The sequence below is a fragment of the Marmota monax genome, unplaced genomic scaffold, assembly GCF_021218885.2.
Source record: "Marmota monax isolate L192 unplaced genomic scaffold, Marmota_monax_Labrador192_F-V1.1 WCK01_AAM20220418_F8-fsc00012, whole genome shotgun sequence".
In the NCBI taxonomy this organism is placed as follows: domain Eukaryota; kingdom Metazoa; phylum Chordata; class Mammalia; order Rodentia; family Sciuridae; genus Marmota; species Marmota monax.
The window spans coordinates 32,224,643-32,244,138 of NW_026695227.1; the positions used below are offsets into that span (position 1 = coordinate 32,224,643).

Here is a 19,496-nt window from a genome sequence, read left to right on the forward strand (position 1 = left end):
CAAGAGAAGATAACAATGACAACAGGTGCATCACTAGCAGAAGGAAGCTGATACCTAGGGTCATTTCCAAGACTCCACAGCACTCTTAGCAATGCATCACAGCTACTACCTTCTAGGAAACTCTCTTCAGTGCCAGTATCTTGGGAACTGAATTTGATGGTCACCCAGTCATTTAGTATTAGAGCAGGAACAATACTTAGAAGTTGACTAGATGGGTAAATCAAGTGATAGAAAAGGATTAATTTGCCCAAGCTACCCCCTCTAATTCAATGGACAGGAACTCAGGTGTCCTGACACCAGCCCAGCTCTTATAGTATATACCACATTCTGGAAGCCTCTGTTGATATAATAGGACCAATTTCAGGACCTGTTTTAGCTAATTTCCCCTGCTGTAATGTTTACTACCCTAGTCCCTCCTCTCTGGCCTTTAGTGATGGTTATGAAAAGCAGCTTCTCATCTGCTTAGACTTCTTCTTTCATTTCCCCCTTTGCTTTCTCCTAGGCCACTCTTAACAGACTGAGCCCTTGCTAGGACAGAGCAAAATTATCAGTTTCCCAGTTCTCTGTGGTTTATAGAACCCTGGATCCAGTTGCTTATTTTAGTACCAGCCTTAAAGTGCTGATTCACACTTAGCTTGAGGCCCCATCCTGTTGTTGCCTCTTCCTTTCTGTTCTGCATCTCCCCCTCAACCTTTTCCTTTGTTTGTTTAGTATCTTCTTTCTCTTTATTTAAAATCTGGTTTGTTTTTAATTCTTTGTTCCCCAGTCCCCTAACTTGCCACTTCCTTAGTGTTCTGGCATCTGTCCTACCAACCTAATCCTATACTCCTATATCTAGTGTATCATGGCCACTGAGCCATGCCCCTAGCCCTTTTAAAATATTTTATTTAGAGTCAGGGTCTGACTGAATTGCTTAGGGCTTCATTAAGTTGCTGAGGCTGGTTTGAATTCATGATCCTCCTGCCACAGCCTCCTGAGCTGCTGGGATTACAGGTGTGCACCACCATGTCCATCTCTAGTATATTCTTGTAGTTCCTGTTGCCCAGAAGCTTAGGGTAAGCATTTGTTCTAGGCACTGGAGGGGGAAACATAAGGAGGATGAGCCCACAGTCTATCTTGAGGAGTTAGGGCACATTTGGTCACTAAGGAACTTTTAAAAGAACTTTATGCCTTTCAATATAGCAAATATGCATAGGAGGGGGGGCATATGAATAAATTAATGGATAAGGAGTTCCTAAAATAGCCTAAAATGGATAATGTAAAACTGCTCCTCCTAGGCTTAGTTTGTGAACTGGTAAAGATAGAAGCAAAAAGGAAGAAGCAGCCCACAGATATGGTGAAATCCAAAGTGGGTCCTATAACTTCATTTCCTCTAGAGGGCTTAATTACAAATAGACATAGTATGATAGTGTACATTCATTTTTATTTGCTTTTTTTTTTTATCTCTCATTCAATAGTCTCTTAGATTGTGCCCCCACCCCACCCAGTTGGGAATCAAACCCAGGGCTTTGGTCATGCTAGGTAAGCAAACTACACTGAGCTATACCCCCAATCCTGTTTTTCCCTTGTTGATCTCAAGTCCTATTGCAGATCTAAGAACCATCTTTGGAAGACCAATGGACTCAAGATAATGTTCAGTTGTTTTCAAAAACCTAAAGGAAAAAAAAAACAAAACAGTTATGTCCACAGTCAGTAACTTCTTTTTTTTTTTTGGTGGTACAAGAATTGAACTCAGAGATGCTCTACCACCTCTACCACTTCTACCTCTCAGCTACAGCCCAAGCCTTTTTATTTTTTTTAAATCTGAGACAAGGTCTCACCAAGTTGGCTGGCTTTGAACTTGGATTTTCCTACCTCAGCTGGGATTACAGGTGCGTGTTATAGCACCTAACCCACAGTCAGTAACTTCTGTCTACCTTCTTTCTTAGTTTTTTAAGACTCCCAATTAAGTACGGCCTATGATGGGTTTATAAGGATGGGGATAAAGAGATTAGGTCTTAGATATGTCAGTATTATAGGTATATGCTCAGGACATAGCAGCAAGGACAGACTTTGAAATTGCTGTGAGCCAAGATTCATGTCACAAGACTCCAGGATGCATTACAAGTACACAGTGAGATGTATTATGTGGCTCTACTACCACATCAGTGTAGGTAGAGTCTCACTTAACTCTCAAGCACTGCTTAAGGTGGTAAAATTTCTTTCAAAAGTTAAAGCAAATTCTCAAAATGCCCTTAGAAAGAAACTGTGGGAAAGGAGCATGCCTGAGGGCCCCACAGGCGTTTCTGAGTTTCGTTTTCCCTTGACTTTGAATTAGGATATGTGCCTGGTTCAGATCTATGGTTGCCCCAATCTTAGCCTAAGCTAATAAGCAATACAGTGAAGTCTGCTCAATGGGAAAGGGAACTCAATAATATGGAGGGAAAGTACACTTCCCCTCTAGGGGAAGGGAAGGAACTTTACATAAGGAAAACAATTATTGTCCCAGCCCACCTTTTGCTCCCTAACCCAGCCAGTATATGGATCTCAAGGTAACCTGTTTCATCCCATTATTTGAGAGGACTCACTCTATTTATCCAAAAGATGTAAGCAGAGACCCGGGTGAAGACTGTGGGCTTCATGGAGACATTACAGCCCAGGCTGGACACAAAGCTGGTCACTCCATAGACAGAATACTTGCCTCTCACCGAGCAATGGAGGGGACCTCCAGAATCACCCTGCAAGGAAGAGAAGCAGAGTCCTAAAACTAGATCTTTTTTTTTTTTAAAGAGAGAGTGAGAGAGAGAGGGGGAAAGATAGAGAATTTTTTAAAATATTTATTTATTTTTTTGTTTTCGGCGGACACAACATCTTTGTTGGTATGTGGTGCTGAGGATCGAACCCGGGCCGCACACATGCCAGGCGAGCGCGCTACCACTTGAGCCACATCCCCAGCCCAAAACTAGATCTTTTGATCTTTCTGCCTTGGCTTATGGTCTGCTCATCCCCCCCCCACCCCTCTTTGTGTGTGTGTGTGTGTGTGTGTGTTTAGTTGTAAATGGACACAATACCTTTATTTCACTTATTTACCTTTTTTTATATGGTGCTGAGGATCAAACCCAGTGCTCCACATGTTCGAGGCAAACACTCTACCACTGAGCTACAATCCCAGCCCCTGCTTACCCCTTTCTTTTTGTGAGATCTTGTATAGTTTTAAAACTGCAGTTCAATTATCTACTTCCATCATATCTTCACAATCAAAATGAATCTCTTCTTCCTTTCTAAACAACCAAAGCACTTCTTCCTCTCTTTGCAGCAGCTGCCTTGTATTTTGGTTTCATAATTTGCTTCTGCCTCCCACACATATCTATGAACTTCTAAGTCAGGAACTATATCTTACTGGTGTCATTCCTCTTCACAATGCTAGCATAGAACGCTTTTGTTGTTTGTTTTTGTGGTGCTGGGGATGGAAAACCAGGGCTTTGCCCATGCTAAGCACATACTTTTGCCACTGAGCTACATCCTTAGCCCAAGCACAGAATTTTGAACTCTTTTTTTTTTTTTTTTGGCAGTACTGTGGATTGAACCTAGGGATCTCTACTACTAAACTATACCCACAGTCATTTTATTTTATTTCATTTTATTCGTTTATTTTTGTAGTACTGAGAATTGAATCCATGGTCTTGCACATGCTGGGCAAGAGCTCTATTACCAAGTTACATTCCAGCCCCTTTTATTTTTTCCCATGCTGGCCTTAAACTTGTGATCCTCCTGCCTCAGTGTCCCAAGTCATTGGGATTATAGGGATGTGCCACTGTACCCAAACTGAATTTTGAACATCATAAATTCAATAGTTGACTTAAATTGAGCCTGGGATAGGAGAAGTACATAGTTCTAATAATTCCTTTATCCCCAGTATTTAGATCAATGGGTCTAATTATACCAAAATGTTCAGAGAGTAGGTAATCAACACATGTTAAATTAAGTGTGGTAAAGAGAAGAGAAAGTGATGAATAAGGTAATGGTTATGTGCTCAGGCTTAGCAGTACAATGACCCAGAGGTTTACAGACTAGGATCTCGACACCGTTCTTACTCAGCTTTTAGAATGCCAGGTGTATAATACCAGACATAAAATTAGAAGATCCCTAGGTTCAATCCCAAATTCTGAACAAAATAAAAAATAAGGGGTTGGGGATATGGCTCAGTTGCCTCACATGCACAAGGTCCTGGGTTCAATCCCCAGCACCACAAAACATACATACATACATACATACATACATACATAAATAAAAACTAAGAGAGAGGGGTAAAGGAATAAAAAGTGAAGGCAAACTCTATGCAGGGAGAAAAAAGAAAATAAGCAATAAAACTATAGTTAAGGGCTGGGGATGTGGCTCAAGCGGTAGCACGCTCGCCTGGCATGCGTGTGGCCCGGGTTCGATCCTCAGCACCACTTACAAACAAAGATGTTGTGTCCGCCGAAAACTAAAAAAAAAAATATGAAAAAATCTCTCTCTCTCTCTCTTTAAAAAAAAAAAACTATAGTTAATATTGCATCCATGATACAAGAGAAACATGTCATTAAACAGTATGTTTAGAGAACAAAAATTTACAAATCTGATAGTAGAAATGAAAGTTTGGGAGTGTTGGAACATAGAGTGAACAAACAAAATATACAGGAGAGGACCAGGAGATAAACATATGAACAACAAAAATTCTAGAAAGGGCTGGGGGCAGTGGTGTATGCAGCTCAGTGGTAGAGCAGCATACGAAAAGGCCTGGGTTTCAGCTCCAGCACCAACCAACCAACAAACAAAAAATTCTAGAAAGAGAAAACTAAGAATGTAGGGGAAAACTATTAAGAATAAACATTTTTCAGAACCAAAGATTTGGAGTTTCTACAAAGAAAAAACCCCACTAAGTATCCCTCATAATAAATATAAATAGACCTTCACCAAGACACAGACCAATAGTGGTAAGAGTAGCTGAAACAGGTAGGTTAAAAATTAGTGAAGAAGCTGGTCATGGTGGCTCAGCCCTGAAATCTTAGTTACTCCAGAGGCAGGAGGATCTCAAGTTCAAGGCCAACCTTGGCAAATTTAGCAAAATCCTGTTTCAAATTTTAAAATAATAATAATATTAAGGCTGGGAAAAGAGAATAAAATCATAGCACTTGCAGGTAAATGGATGCAGTTAGAGAAGACAATGCTAAGTGAAGTTAGCCAATCTCAAAAAAACAAATGCCGAATGTTTTCTCTGATATAAGGTGACTGACTCATAGTGGGGTAGAGAGAGGGAGCTTGGGAGGAATAGAAGAACTCCAGATAGGGCAGAGAGGTGGGAGGGAAAGGGAGGGGCAGGGGGTTAGCCATGAAGGTGGAATGTGATGGACATCATTATCCAAAGTACATGTATGAAGACATGAGTTGGTGTGAATATACTTTATATACAAACAGACATATGAAAAATTGTGCTCTATACGTGTAATAAGAATTGTAATGCATTCAACTGTCATTTTTTTAATATTCATTTTTTAGTTATAGTTGGACACAATACATTTATTTATTTATTTTTATGTGGTGCTGAGGAGCGAACCCAGGCCCTCACACATGTGAGGTGAGCGCTCTACCGCTGAGCCACAACCCCAGCCCCTCACTGTCATGTATTTAAAAAATAAATTCAATTAAAAAAAAAAAAGCTGTTACCAGCAAAAAAAAAAAAAAAATAGAGGAGAATGTAGAGTTGAATTAGTGATGAACTGACTATGAATTCAGCAAATGAAAAAGTTACTGACTCCAGAGAAAACAAAATTAACATGAGAAAGAAAAAGTAATCATAGAATACTACATGATTTACTTGTGAATAGCATTTTACATAATCATAATAAACACTGATTGTTAATCTAATCAAAAATATTTGGGGGTGGTAGAGAGTTTGAGGAGGTGATGGGAAAAGCTCATGGCTGGCAGAAGGAGACAGACAATGTGTGGGCATAAGAGAGATCCATATATTCCATAATACCTGAACTGAAAAGTTAAGTAGTAATGTTAAATATATATTTTAGGGGCTGGTGTTGTAGCTCAGTGGTAGAGCGCTTGCTTGATATGTCTGAGGCACTGGGTTTGATTCTGAGCAGCATATATAAATAAATAAAGATCCATCGATAACTTAAAAAATATTTAAAAATTAATTAAATAAATAAAGTTATTGTGTCCATCTACTATATATATATATTCTTTTTTTCCCCATAGATGGAGGTAGATTGCAAAAGAATCAGTGGAAAGAGTTAAAAGCGGACCCCTCTTTTATTATTCTTTTATTTATACTGATTATTCTTTTTCACTATGGAGTCTCTTGGTCTTATTTGCCAGTTTAAGCAATTTGATAGGTATAGCTTCAATAAAACTTAACCTTAAAAAAAAAAAACAAAACAAAACAGGAAAGGAAAGAAAACACCAAAAGTTCAAATTGGAGAGAATTCTTTTAGAGAGGAACTAGCTGTACCCCACCCCAACTGCTTAGGAAAATTTTTTCTTTTTAGACTACTATAATCAAAACAAAACAACCTGAATCTCCTTTCTATATCCTACCAGGGATTTGAGAGTTTTTCAGAGCTAGAGGAACAGAAGATAATTAAATTGTATGAAATACCATTGTCTTATGCTAACTGATCCGAAAGAGAAGGGGTTCTGAAGGGTGGAGAGTATGGCTGAGGATTTTAGGGCAGAAAGAAGAGCTGAAAAAGAATTTACTGGAAATGGGTCCATTGAATCAGGAGCAGCCCTGTGAATTCACTCTGAGGAGAAGGGAACTCAGAATTCTGAAAGGCCACAAGACACTATTTGGGAAACTCCAGTGGGAAAACACCTAGAAACACAATTGTCTCAGAGAATTAACAATTTGGTGGCAGCTGGAAGAGAATTACCCTGGTTTTTCAGAGTTCTAAGCCTTGAGAAAGCAGAAAGGTGTGAAATTTACTCAGAAAGATATAAATCTTAAGAGGTTATAGACTGGGCTGGGACTGTAGCTCAGTGGCAAAGCACTTGCCTAGCATGTGTGAGATACCGGGTTTGATCCTCAGCACAACATAAAAATAAATGAATAAAATAAAGGTATTGTGTCTATCTACAACTAAAAAACGAGGAACAGTTATAGACTGATGAGGACTTAGAAAAGGTTACATATGCATTAGTCTGTTTCTCTTGGCATTTAAGTTTTAACACTGGGAAAGTCATAGAAAAACTGGGGTAAGTTGGTCACCTTATTTCCATAATTCTTTGGGTGTGTGTGTGTCACAAAAATCCCTTTAATTCTGTCATTCTACTATTTCAGCCATCCAACCAGCTTCCTCCTAGTGACATCTCTTCCTCCTCCATGTAGCTTGTACCTTGTAGTTGATCTGCAGTTCTGTTCAATTTCCAGAGTCATGCAAGAAACCCAGGTCTGGATTAATCCATTCCCTCCATCTGGGTCTGTGAGTAAGATGGAGTATACATCCAGGGGGTCACTACGTGGTCTCCAACTTCAACACCTTGGAGGACAATCTACCTTCCCTTCATCTCTTTATTCCAAATGCATATAACCTTTGCACCTTCATTTTTAGCAGTCAAGTGGACTCTTCCTAGTTCATGAGTAACCAGAAGCAATAATACAGAACACCTGACAACTTGCAGCTACCCACCCTACAAACTCTTTCACATTCATGTGTATGTCTGGTGTCCCTCCTCCTCGTCAAAGTCAGTTCCCTCTGTGCTCTTGGTTCCATCTCTCCCTTCTCTTCTGGGATCTTGTACCATCCATTATTCCCTTTCTAACTTTGCACTCAGTTTCTTTCCCTTTTAAAAGATACATCCCCTCCATGATTTGCTGTCATTAAAAGTACCAGACTTTTTCTGTTCCTCCCATTCATCCAAGATTCTTGGGAGAGTTATTTACATTCTCTGCAATTTTTCTTACTGCCTCTTTATTTCTTACCCTTTTTAAAAAATATTTTTTAGTTGTACACGGACACAATACCTTTATTTTATTTATTTTTATGAGGTGCTGAGGACTGAACCCAGTGCCTCACACGTGCTAGGCCAGCGCTCTATCACTGAGCTATAACCCTAGCCCACATTCCTTACTCTTTGATTGAGCTTCTGCCATCACCACTGAAACTGCTCTTGCTGTGATTAACAGTGATTGGCCAGTTGCCAAAGTAGCTACACTGTGTGATGACCTGCAGTATTTCCTGAGATTCTGTAAATCCCTGCTACACATTTTTCTCTAACTCTACTCTTCCTCTCTTACTTAGAACTCTAGTGAGTTCTTTGTTCTTCACCTGGCCCTAAAGCACTCAAGCATTTATGTTCTTGTAGTTTTTCCCTAACGCATTGCTTTTCATTCTACTTTTCCCTGGGGTGGGAGGTAGAATATCAGTTGCTCTCAAGTGTCTCCAACCCCACTTTCTGCCCCCAGTTCCTCTTTCTTATATCTAATTTTTTATCAGTTAGCTTAATATTCAAATCATGCAAATCATGGAGGCCATACAATCTCTGTTGGAACCTTTATATTGTAGTACAAAGGCAGCCCTAAAACACTATGTAAATCAGCTGAGGCCATGTCCCCCCCAAAAAAATGTCATTTAGAACACTGCAAATTTATATATTTTTCATGTCATGAAATATTATTCTTAAAAAAAATTATATATATATATATATATATATATATATATATAAGTTGTAGGTGGACACAATGCCTTTATTTTTATTTACTTATTTTTATGTAGTGCTGAGGATCGAACCCAGTGCCTCACCTGCACTAGGTGAGCACTGTACCACTGAGCCACAACTCCAGCCCCTAAAATATTATTCTTTTGATTTTTTTCCCCTAACTATCAAAATGGACCATACCAAATCAGGCAGCAGGCTGGATTTGGCATGTGGCCCTTAAACCTCTGCTCTGCTTTAAGAAGAGGCCCTTAAACCTCTTCTCTGTTCATAGGGAACGCCCAGTAATTCTTCATGTGTTCTAAGATTCAACTAATGTCTTTATTCATGCTGTTCCCTTTTCTAAATGTCTTCCCACCCCCACCCCCACCCTTTTTTTTTTTTTTTGGTCTGGCTTCCTTCTATTTAACCTTTAGGACTCACAGCACATTTTACTTTCTTGGAGAAAGTTCTTCTCTGACTCCATGAGTACTTGTCCTCAGGTCCCCATATCACTCTCTGCGTGTCTTTATTTTAACACTTAGTCACAATGTATTCTAATATCCTACTGGATGCTCCCCCACTTGACATTGTCTGATTCATTCACCTTTGTATCCCTAGCACCTAGCACAGTGCTTGGCACGTAATAGATTACACACCATTGTTGAACTGCATTAAGAAATCTGTAAAGTGGCTGGGCGTGGTGGCTCATGTTTGTAATTCCAAGCAACTTGGAAGGCTGAGGCAGGGGAAACAAAAACTTGAGGCTAGCCTCAGCAATTCAGCAAGACCCTCAGCAACTTAGTGAGCAATCCTGTCTCAAAATAGAAATTAAAAAGGGTTGGGATATAGCTCAGAGGTAAAGCACCCCTGGGTCAAATCCAATTTGGGCACCAAAAAAGAAAAAAGAAAGAAATCTATAATATGACTTATTGCTGACTGATCTTGTCTAAACAGAGTAAAATTCTATTATATAAAAACTATTATAGGGGCTGGGGATGTGGCTCAAGTGGTACCGTACTCGCCTGGCATGCGTGCGGCCCAGGTTCGATCCTCAGCACCACATACAAACAAAGATGTTGTGTCCACTGATAACTAAAAAATAAATATTAAAAAAAAATTAAAAAAAAAATAAAAATAAAAATAAAAACTATTATAAAATTATTTTGTGTACTTTCCCTTACCATATTCTCTTGTAACCTACTGCTGTAAATACTACTGGGGTAAAGGGGTGGTAATGGAGGAAATACAGGAACAATTGGGATTGATAGGAGTGGGAGCTACCTTACACCCAATTACAACCATCTTTCCAGCCCCAGCCCCATTCCTGTCATAAAAAATCTAGGTCACAAGTTCTGAAGAACATACATATATACCAATATACAAATATTAGGCCATATACAAGCTTCTGAGGTGGGGACATTAAGTAAAACAAAACTTTTGGGGGATGGTACTAGGGATTAAACTCAGGGATGCCTTACCACTAGATTATATCCCCAGGCTTTTTTATTTTTTGAGACAGGGTCTTGTTAAATTGCCTAGGCTGCTTTTAAACTTTCGATCCTTCTGCCTCAGCCTCTCACATAGCTGAGATTATAGGTGTGGCAAGCAAGACAAAATTTTTTTTCTTTTAATATTTTTTTAGTTATCAATAGACCTTTATTTTATTTATTTATATGCAGTGCTGAGAATTAAACCCAGGACCTCACACATGCTAGGCAAGTGCTCTACCACTGAACTACAACCCCGGCCCAAGAAAGACAAATTTTAAGGCTCCTTTCAACTTTGAGATTCTGCGAGGATAAAGTTACTAACACAGAACCATTTTCACTCTGATACCAGAATAGGAAGTGGAGACTGTATGTGGATACCACAGTAGGAGTGGAGTGAGCCAAAGGTAGAGGGAAGTGGAGAGAGCAGAGGGGAAAGCAATGAAGTGGGACTTCTGATGCTTGTAATTTTTACCTGACATCCAGCGCTAACTCCATCTCCACCAGCACACATCATGGTGGTCTTCACAGCGGAACCCCAGTAGGAAGGGTGAGAGCAGGTGGCATGATCCACGGTGGGCATGGGCGCCTGATGAAGGGTCAGGGCTAGCTGTCCTTCGGCTAAACAGGGCATACAACACTGGAAGTCAGCCCCTGATGTTGACTAGGGAAAAATCCTTCCATACCCTGCTAAACTGTCCCAAGCTTTGGTGTACCATGGAGTCAGGGTGAGCTCCTTCTCTCTGCTTGTCATAGGTCATGAATCCTCCTCTCTCTTCTCTCACGTGCTAGGCAAGGGCTCTACCACTGAGCAATACCCCAGCCCTTTTAATTTTATTTTGGGACAATGTCTTGCTAAGTTGCCCAGGCTGGCCTCTCTCCTCCTTATATGGCAGCTACCGGCTTCTTCCTTTGGGGAGGTATCCTTGCTTATTGTTCCCAGTTTCTAAACCAAGAATCCTATTCCTGCTTTCTATCACTCATGGATAACTGTGTTAAGGAATTAGAAAGGCCTTATTTGTTGACAACTCATCTGTCTGTCCTACTCCTTACAATACAAGTAGAACAGTGATCACGCACACCTGTTTTTATTTCTTAAGAGCCTGGTGCAGCTGTTTTTACTTGACTCTTGTGGCTTTTCAAAGTCTTCAAGAAAGACAAATTTTAAGGCTCCTTTCAACTTTGAGATTCTGTGAGGATAAAGTTACTAAAACAGAACCATTCTCATTCTGATGCCATGTGCTATTTCTTTGGATCATTGCAACAATGCTTAATGTTATGGATCAAGAAATTGAACCACAGTGACATTCAATGAACTGACAGGAGGGCAGAGTTGGATTAGAAGCATGTCTCTTTCAGCTCTAGGTTTTCCCAATGGACTGGCTGGTCACAGCATGACTTGCCTGTCCTTCAGTAAAGAAAGTATCACCTTGTGGCTGACAGTCTTTTGCATCAAGATTAATGTTCCTTCCTATTTCTGTTCATAGCCTTCCTACCTTTCCATATTTTCTGAATAATATTCCCTACTTGAAATCTCATAATGATCAGAAGAGGGCTGAGACTTCCTCTGCCCTGACTCATGAGGATCTATAGCTACTCCTGGTTCATTTACTCCAACTCAGCCCAGTACCTGTCTATGTAGGTAGCATGATAGTATAATTACCAATAACGTGAGACCCAGGATGCCTGGCTTCTGAATCCATATTTGTACTAACTAGTCATGTGATTAAGGTCCTTAATTTCATTGGGCCTTAGTTTCTTCATGTAAGAAGTCTTATCAATCATTCTATCTATGTATTTATTTATTTATTTTATACTGGGAATTGAACCCAGGGACAATTAACCACTGAGTCACATCCCCAGTCCTTTTATTTATTTTTTTTTATTTTGAGACAGGGTCTTGCTAAAGTTGCTTAGGGTCATCACTAAATTGCTGAGGCTGGCCTTAAACTTGCAATCCTACTGCCTCAGTTTCCTGAGTGGCTGGGATTACAGGCATGAGTCATTGCACCCAGGTGAAGTCTTTTTTAGTTCTTAGGGTCTATGAATCGCTGACTTGACTATTCCACAGCCTGTTCTTAGCTTAGTTTCATGTATCAGTTATTTTATCTATGGTCTTTAGGTTGTTGGTCTCTGACTATAAACACCTAGAACCACAGAAAGATATACTCCAGAAGCTTAGCTGCATTATCAAGATCCCAGCGGTAGATGGTGCCAATGTAGATAACTTACTCCTGGTCCTGCCCCAGCCTGTGATGGAGCAAGGATATTTGTTTCTCAGAATGATTCCTTTCAGGGGCAGAGCAGACAGCTGGACATAACTATTGAGGGTAACGCTCTGGGTTAGGCGCAGCAGGGCGATGTCATGGCTGCAGGAGGAAAGGAGACAGTTCACTGGTGGAATCAGGTCTTCCCTCTGATCAGCATTGGCACTGGTCAGTACTAAGCTTTTGTCACTCTATCCAGCTGGAAACCAACACTTGCAAGAAGGAAGCTAACTTGCTAAGCATTTGAGTTTACAGTAGGACATTATATGTTTAACAGCACCATCTGCTGGAGAAACTTTTGTATTGCAGCCTGGCTCTGATTTGTGCATCCCTGGGAAGTGGAGAATGGGTAATCAGAATGGAGCAGATGGCATATTGGGGGCAGCTTTTAAAGAAAGATGTGAAAGACTGCATAGCTCTGAAAGCTCTGCAGAAGTGTCCCAATACTTGTACCCATCCCCACCTCCACACTCTACAGAATTATCACCTTTTTTCCTTTATTCTTTCTTTTTAACTTTTTCTTTCCTTCCTTCTCTCTCTCTCTCTCTCTCTTTCTTTCTTTTGGTGTTGGGGATGAAACCTGGGTCTTCATTCATGATAGGCAAATGCTCTACCACTGAGGTAAATCCAAAGCCTTGAAAAAAATCACTTTAATAATTTCTTCCCCAGGGCTGGGGTTGTGGCTCAGTGGTAGAGCACTTGCCTTGCATGTGTGAGGCACTGGGTTCAATTCTCAGCACCACATATAAATAAATGAATAAAATAAAGATCTGTCAACAACTAAAAAAATTTTTTTTTAAATAATTTCTTCCCCAAAAGTTTACAACTTGGTTTTATGTAAGGTTCATTTTAAGAAATTTCCTTTTGACACTGGGTCTTAGCCCAGTGGGAGAGCGAGTGCTTAACATGCCTGAGGCCCTGAGTTTCTTCTCCAGCACCAAAAGAAAAAAAATCTTCCTTTACTTATAGAGTGTATTCCATAAAGTGAATAATAAATAATAACAAACAAATAAAGCCTAGAGACATTAAAATAGAGAGAAGGGCCTTCACTTAATCAAATCACGCAAACCCACCTACATCAAACAAATCCTAAAGATCTTCAGAAATTCTCAAGCCCTCCCCAATCTAAATTCTCAAAGTTCTTCTGGATGAATGAGCCAGTTTATTACTCCCTGTAGGACACAGTGCCCAGAGATTCTCCAGACTCCTCATCAAAGGCCCCATAAGCCACCAAGTTTCAGGGAATGCATGCCCCTCTAGCCTCTGGGAGAACCAAGACCCAACTAGATCCAGCAGCTGGCTCATCAGCTTTCCACCTCCCAGTTCCACCTTGTCCCTACCCGGCAGCCACGTCCTTGCTGTCCCAGTGCGGGTGTATCACAATCTTATCCACTTCCATGTACTGCTCCGTCCCTTCTTCCTTTCCGAGGTTGTGGTCCCCAGCCACCACACGGAAGACCATTGGGCTGGAGTGAGAGGGGAAAGCCCTGAGTGATTCAGGAGGCTCCTTTCCTCCTGAGAGGAAAGTTGAAAAGCCCTCTTTTATCTTTAGGATAGGAACCCATCTTAGTTGGCCCGCAGACGAGGATGAAAGACCCTCCAAGAGGAGGAAGTAACAAGCTCTCTCATTCCTTAATTTACTACTGACTTGTGGAAGTGGAAAAACTTACTATCAACTTCATGTTCACGGTTTATTAAGCTAAACATCTTCACCTGGGACATCTTCACCTAGTAAGCATAATGAAATCATGGCTCTTAGCCACAGAGGGACTTTAAAGGAAGTACAAACTTCTCAGCTAGTAATTGTGGTCCTGGAACCAGCCTCATCCAGGACTAACCAAATCAGAAACTTTGCTGAGTGGAGCCTTGTGCCTTCCAGGTGACCCACACACAAACACACACCACACACACACACATACACACACACACACACACACACACACTGGATTGAACCCAGGGGTGCTTTACCACTGAGCTACATCCCCAGTCCTTTGTATTTTTTTTATTTTGAGATGGAGTCTCATTAAGTTGCTGAGACTGGCCTCAAACTTGTGATCCTCCTGCTCAGCTTCCTCCCAAGTTGCTGGGATTAGAGGTGCACCAGGTGATTCATGCTCAAAAATGAGAACTTCTGCTCATGACAAATATGAACAAACGGCTTTAGTCCTATGTTGACTAGGCACTTAGATATTTACTCACTCCTCATAACGGCTCTACAAAATAGGTATTATTACCTAGTTTTAGAGATAAGAGAATGGGAGACTAGAGGAGCTAAGTAAGTTGCCCAAGGTTACATGGGTAGGAGATAGTGCAACAAAATTTGGAAGGGATCCTTCCTGACTCCAAAACTTGTACTTTTCTCTCATACCCTTGCTCCACTGACTCCTAAACACAGATGGGCTGGGCAATAGCTCACTGCCCACACCCATATTATACTGCCCCAGTATAAGTCAAAGTTGCGTATTTCTCCAAAAAGGAAACTTTTTCCCTCCCAGGGGCTCAGAAATGTTATTCTTTGTTTTTTTCTCACTGGTCCACGCAGTGAGCCGCTGTCAACACCCAGTTCTCTTTGACAAGGGTCCCTCCACAAGTGTGAAACCAGGAACTTCCAGACTGGTACTGGAGGGAAACCTAGACGGGAAGGAAAGAAAAGACGAATAGGCTGGTGTTTGCCCAAAGTCTTTGCCCCCAAACATGTCACCTTAAATTCCTGACTTCCCTCAGCACATTCTCTTAACTTTCTGGACTAGGGAGAGCAGGCAGGTTTCCTTTGACCAGTCAATTACTATTGTTTGTTTGGTAATGGCTACTCAGGGGTGTTGTTGAGAAGGGGTGCATAGATGTTTCTGGGGTCAGCTGGAAAGAGTGCTCCATTGTTTGGTGATGTTTGCTGTGCACATGGATAGGGAAATAAAGGCACAATACTGTATTTGGCATTTATAGGCTAGTGTTGCAATGGGCCTAGAGCCCAGGTCCTTTTACCTCTGTACCCTGTTGGAAAGGAAATGTATCCAGTTGTAACTCCTTCATCTAAGCCCTATACCATTTAGTTCTCAAGAGCTCTCCCTTCAATGTTTTCAAGAAGTATCCTGTACCCCCAACCCAGGGAATACTTAGAAATGCCAATGCAATGCTTTTTTTTTTTTTAAGTTCATGCTTCCTTGTATCACACAGCGAATCTCCTGAAGATTGGGGCTCAAACTGTCATAAATTGAATCTAGTTGAACTTCCAGGTGTGGCTATTCACCAATCAATATGCCAGTTTTTGATTTTTTGGTACCAGGGATTTAACTTAGGGGTGTTTAACCACTGGGCTACATCCCTATCCCTTTTTATTTTATTTTATTTTTTATTTTTTGAGACAGAGTATTGTTAAATTGCTTAGAGTATTGCTAAGTCACTTAGCACTTCACTAAGTTGCTGAGGCTGATTTTGAACTTGTGATCCTCCCGCTTCGGCCTCCCAAACTACTGGGATTACAGGCTTGCCCCACTGCACCCAGGCTGCCAGTTTTATATATTTACATTTGCTTGGATCAGGGGCCAGCTCCTGCATGAAGCAAGTGGTAACTCTAGCCAAATAAGCACAGCGCTCAATGCGTGTAGTACTGTGTGGTGCGTGTACATTTGTACTTCATGCGCTGGTGAGGGCATGCATGCTTGAAGGTATGTGGAGCCCAGTGTGTGGGTCTAGCACATAGTCCTACAGGTGTGTCATAGTAGTGTCTCTGAGGTATAAAAGTCGTTGTGTTTGGGTGCATGTCTGGGAGAGTATGGCTGGTATTCAAATACCTTCTTGCAAGGCTTTTGCATTTAGAAATCCACACAAGCCTGGTCCCATCCATCTTTAAAACAGACAGTTGGAGAGCTGCCTGTTGATCAGGATGCACACAGACAAGCACAACACTTTTTATGAGTGTGCAGCAACTCTTATTTGGGTAAAAGTTTGGGCTGTGAAGGAACACCCACCTGAGAGGGCCAGGAATTCTTCTGGGCCTCAGTCCCTCCAACGACCCGAGCATTAGTTTCTGGAAAGTTCGGGATGCTGTTTCCTTTGTGGGACAGAAGAAAAGTGAGTGATGACTAAGCATGGGGTCAGCCCTGGGTGGAAGTGGGGGTGGGGGTGGGGAGTGGTGGTTGTGCTTTGAGGAATGTTAGCTTTGTCTGCAAATTCACAGCTCTTTCCTAACAAAAGAGGGGCCCAGCTCTGAGTTCTCTGAGTTCTCTGAGCCATTTTTTGAAAGTAAGGGAGTCTGCAGTGCCAGAAGTCCCAGGAGTCCTGAAATTCTGTCTTGCTGTGAAGGACCTATCCAAAATCACCAGGCTAGGGACTAGAGGACCCTGTGATCTTAGCTCACCCAAGGTCACCCTGGGCTGGAGAAAAATCTTCTCCCATACTTTAGCAGGATTCTCCAGGGGACAGGGACAGACATGCACATCCCAGGTGGGCACTGGCTGAGGATGTCCTCGGTGAAGGAGGGTGGTGGAGAAGCCCAGGTACCCCCAGAAGGGGCTTCTTTCTACTTAATGATTCAGAGAACTGCCATCCAGAAGGGTCTTACCATGGCCCTGATCTTTCCTATCATGTGCTCCAGAAAAGTAAAACTTTTGCTGGATTCACAGGCAGAGCATCCCACTCTCCTCTGGGATAGGCAGCTGGCTCCAGCATAGGGAAGGCTTTCCCACCCTCTGGATCAAACCCCCTTACTGTGGAACTCAGGTCAAATGATCCACTTACCATAAAGGACTAGGGTGGCGAACACCAGGAAGCACAGCATGTTGTCAGCAGAGTAGACCACTGTCCCTTGCCTTGAGCCAACCTCTTTATACACCTCTTATCAGCAGCTTTTCTGACCTTCTTCCTGCCAGCTGGCAGGGCTGTGGGTGGAAGGCAGGGAAAAGCACAGGTGACATGGAAGTACAAATGAAAAGATTTCTTTTCAAGTAAACTAATTAATCTGTTCTTCAAAGACAGAATAAAGTTGGAGCTCAATTAATCATCTGCTTTTAGTTGAAAAACATCCAACAAAGTTTCAGAAATAAAATGGAGAACCAGGATGGCTTTCCCCTGGGGTGCACCCCTCATCATCCTACCTTGTCATCCGTCACTGCTCCCACAGTCCTCCGAAGCACCACAAATGCAAAGACCTGCCTGGTGCACTAGTTGATGAAGGCAAGGAGCGGGGAGTGGTCAGTAAGAGGAAGGAGGAGTTAGTCATGGTGGTGCACACCTGTAATCTCAGCTACTTGGGAGCTGAGGCAGTGAAGCAAGAACAGAGGTCAGGCAGTTAGTGTAGATAGATGATCAGGTCAAGAAGATAGAAGCTGAATGGGGTCTGGAAGATGGAGGCTGATTCAAAGGAAATGGAATGTTAATATTTTCAGGACACATTCCCTTCACTCATGGCTAAGTCACTTGCCACTGGAGTACTGAAATGCTAATACCTTCAGAGTCCTCTCCCCTACTGCAATCTGTTGTCAAGGTGACCTCCTTCCAGGGAATTGTTCCTCCCAACAAGGGGCTGTTAATGAATGCCTCCTGGGCTGCTCCCTTCCTGCCTGGACCACTGGACAGTTTCGTTCCCACTCTTGGCCCACCTTTTGATCATGAGTCACTTTGGTCATGGGTCATGTAAGCAGGATGGGGAGTGTGTGAAAACAAAGAAATTCTAAAATATATAAAAGGGGCAGGACACCCCCACTTCTTCAGATACCAGCTGTGGACCCCTTCTTCCTCCTGGGAGAAGTCTATTTCCATCCTTTAAATAAAACTTGCTTTCTATGCTTTCTTCAGTGTTTCTCGGGTGTTCAATCTTCACATCTGGGGAAACAGAACTTGGCTGTGATTGATTCTCATCACCAGCAGGATCTCATTTGGAGGTCCCACTGAGATCACCACAGAGGTATGCTGCTTCACATGCACCCCATATCTTTTCTTTCTTTCTGGAGTACTCCCCTTCCCTCATAGATCAGATTCTAGCTATTCGGACTCTAGGGTTTTGAGAGAGGGACGTGGAATTGTTCTTAGGGAAGTGCCTGGGTTCCCTTTGTTCACAGCGTTTACAGGCTAGTCGAGATTCACCCCATTGTTGTTCCTATGTGCTTTGCTACCTTCTTTGACTACAAAAATGGAGATTTATACCCACAGCCTTCTAACGATTCTTTTGATCCACAGTGAGCATAAACTCTTTATCCTAGCCTTTCCCCTGCTGCTGCCAAATGTGATCTCAATACCAACCGTCTATGGAATAGAGAATCATGGCCATTGGAGGGAAATATAAATTTTAATACCATTCTACAGCAGCTCAGCTTGTTCTGTAAAAAGGAAGGAGATAGTCCGAGGTACCGACCTTGCTTAAGAAACCCAAATTTTGCCAAAAATGTAAATTAGACTCAGCTATGATCCCCATTCTAAGTGAGGCCAAATTTCCCTTCCCAAAATTTATTAACCAATAGGAGGCTCAACACAGACAGATCGAGGTTCATTTCAAAATGTTCTCCATGAGAACATGCTGTATGTTCTCCCAGGGAATTACAAGTCATACTGTAAGCACAAATAACCGAGGCAGAAGCAGACCTCAATGTATTTAGCAATCCCGTTTATTAAGCTCTGGAGGGGCTCATTTTGAGGTAGAAAATGGCTGCTGGTTACAGAAAGAGTCTGTGTTTTATAGTTTACAATAAGGGTGGCTTAATCACTGGAGACTGAAGCAGAACCTGTTGGTTTAGGCAGTTGGAAAAAGGTTGTGAAAAGTCTGAAACTGATTGTTACTGGGAAGGGATGAAAGCTCAGAGCCCAGTGCTCATTGGTTATCTTCTTCCTCCAGGGTCCATTGTACCCAGAACTTCATTATTTGCTTTTCTCCTTCCAGGACTCATCAGCAGTGAGAACAGTGAAAGTCCAGGGTCCAGGGCCCAGCGCTTAGTATCTGCCTCCTCCCTTCAAGTCCCATTGTCACTGGAAAGGGATGAATGTTTGCCTTTTTCTTCTCTCCTTCCTCCAGGGCCACACTGTCCTCCTTTCTTCCTGGGCTGTCTTGGGGAATGTTATTTTCATAACCTTCACATTCAGT

The 19,496-nt window shown here is 41.9% G+C and overlaps 1 protein-coding gene across 1 annotated transcript; it reads right to left on the reverse strand.

The window, feature by feature from the left end:
- Nucleotides 1-1,415: 1,415 nt before the first annotated feature.
- On the reverse strand, nt 1,416-17,601 carry Cela1 (chymotrypsin like elastase 1). Its single transcript, XM_046436146.2, has 9 exons — nt 17,518-17,601; nt 17,162-17,301; nt 16,393-16,475; nt 14,955-15,055; nt 13,765-13,890; nt 12,390-12,526; nt 10,633-10,778; nt 2,568-2,717; nt 1,416-1,652 (listed from the first exon to the last, which is right to left on the reverse strand). The coding sequence occupies exons 2-9, from the start codon at nt 17,199-17,201 to the stop codon at nt 1,635-1,637; spliced, it is 801 nt and encodes a 266-aa protein (XP_046292102.1). The 5' UTR covers nt 17,202-17,301; nt 17,518-17,601; the 3' UTR covers nt 1,416-1,634.
- Between the last annotated feature and the right edge of the window lie 1,895 nt (nt 17,602-19,496).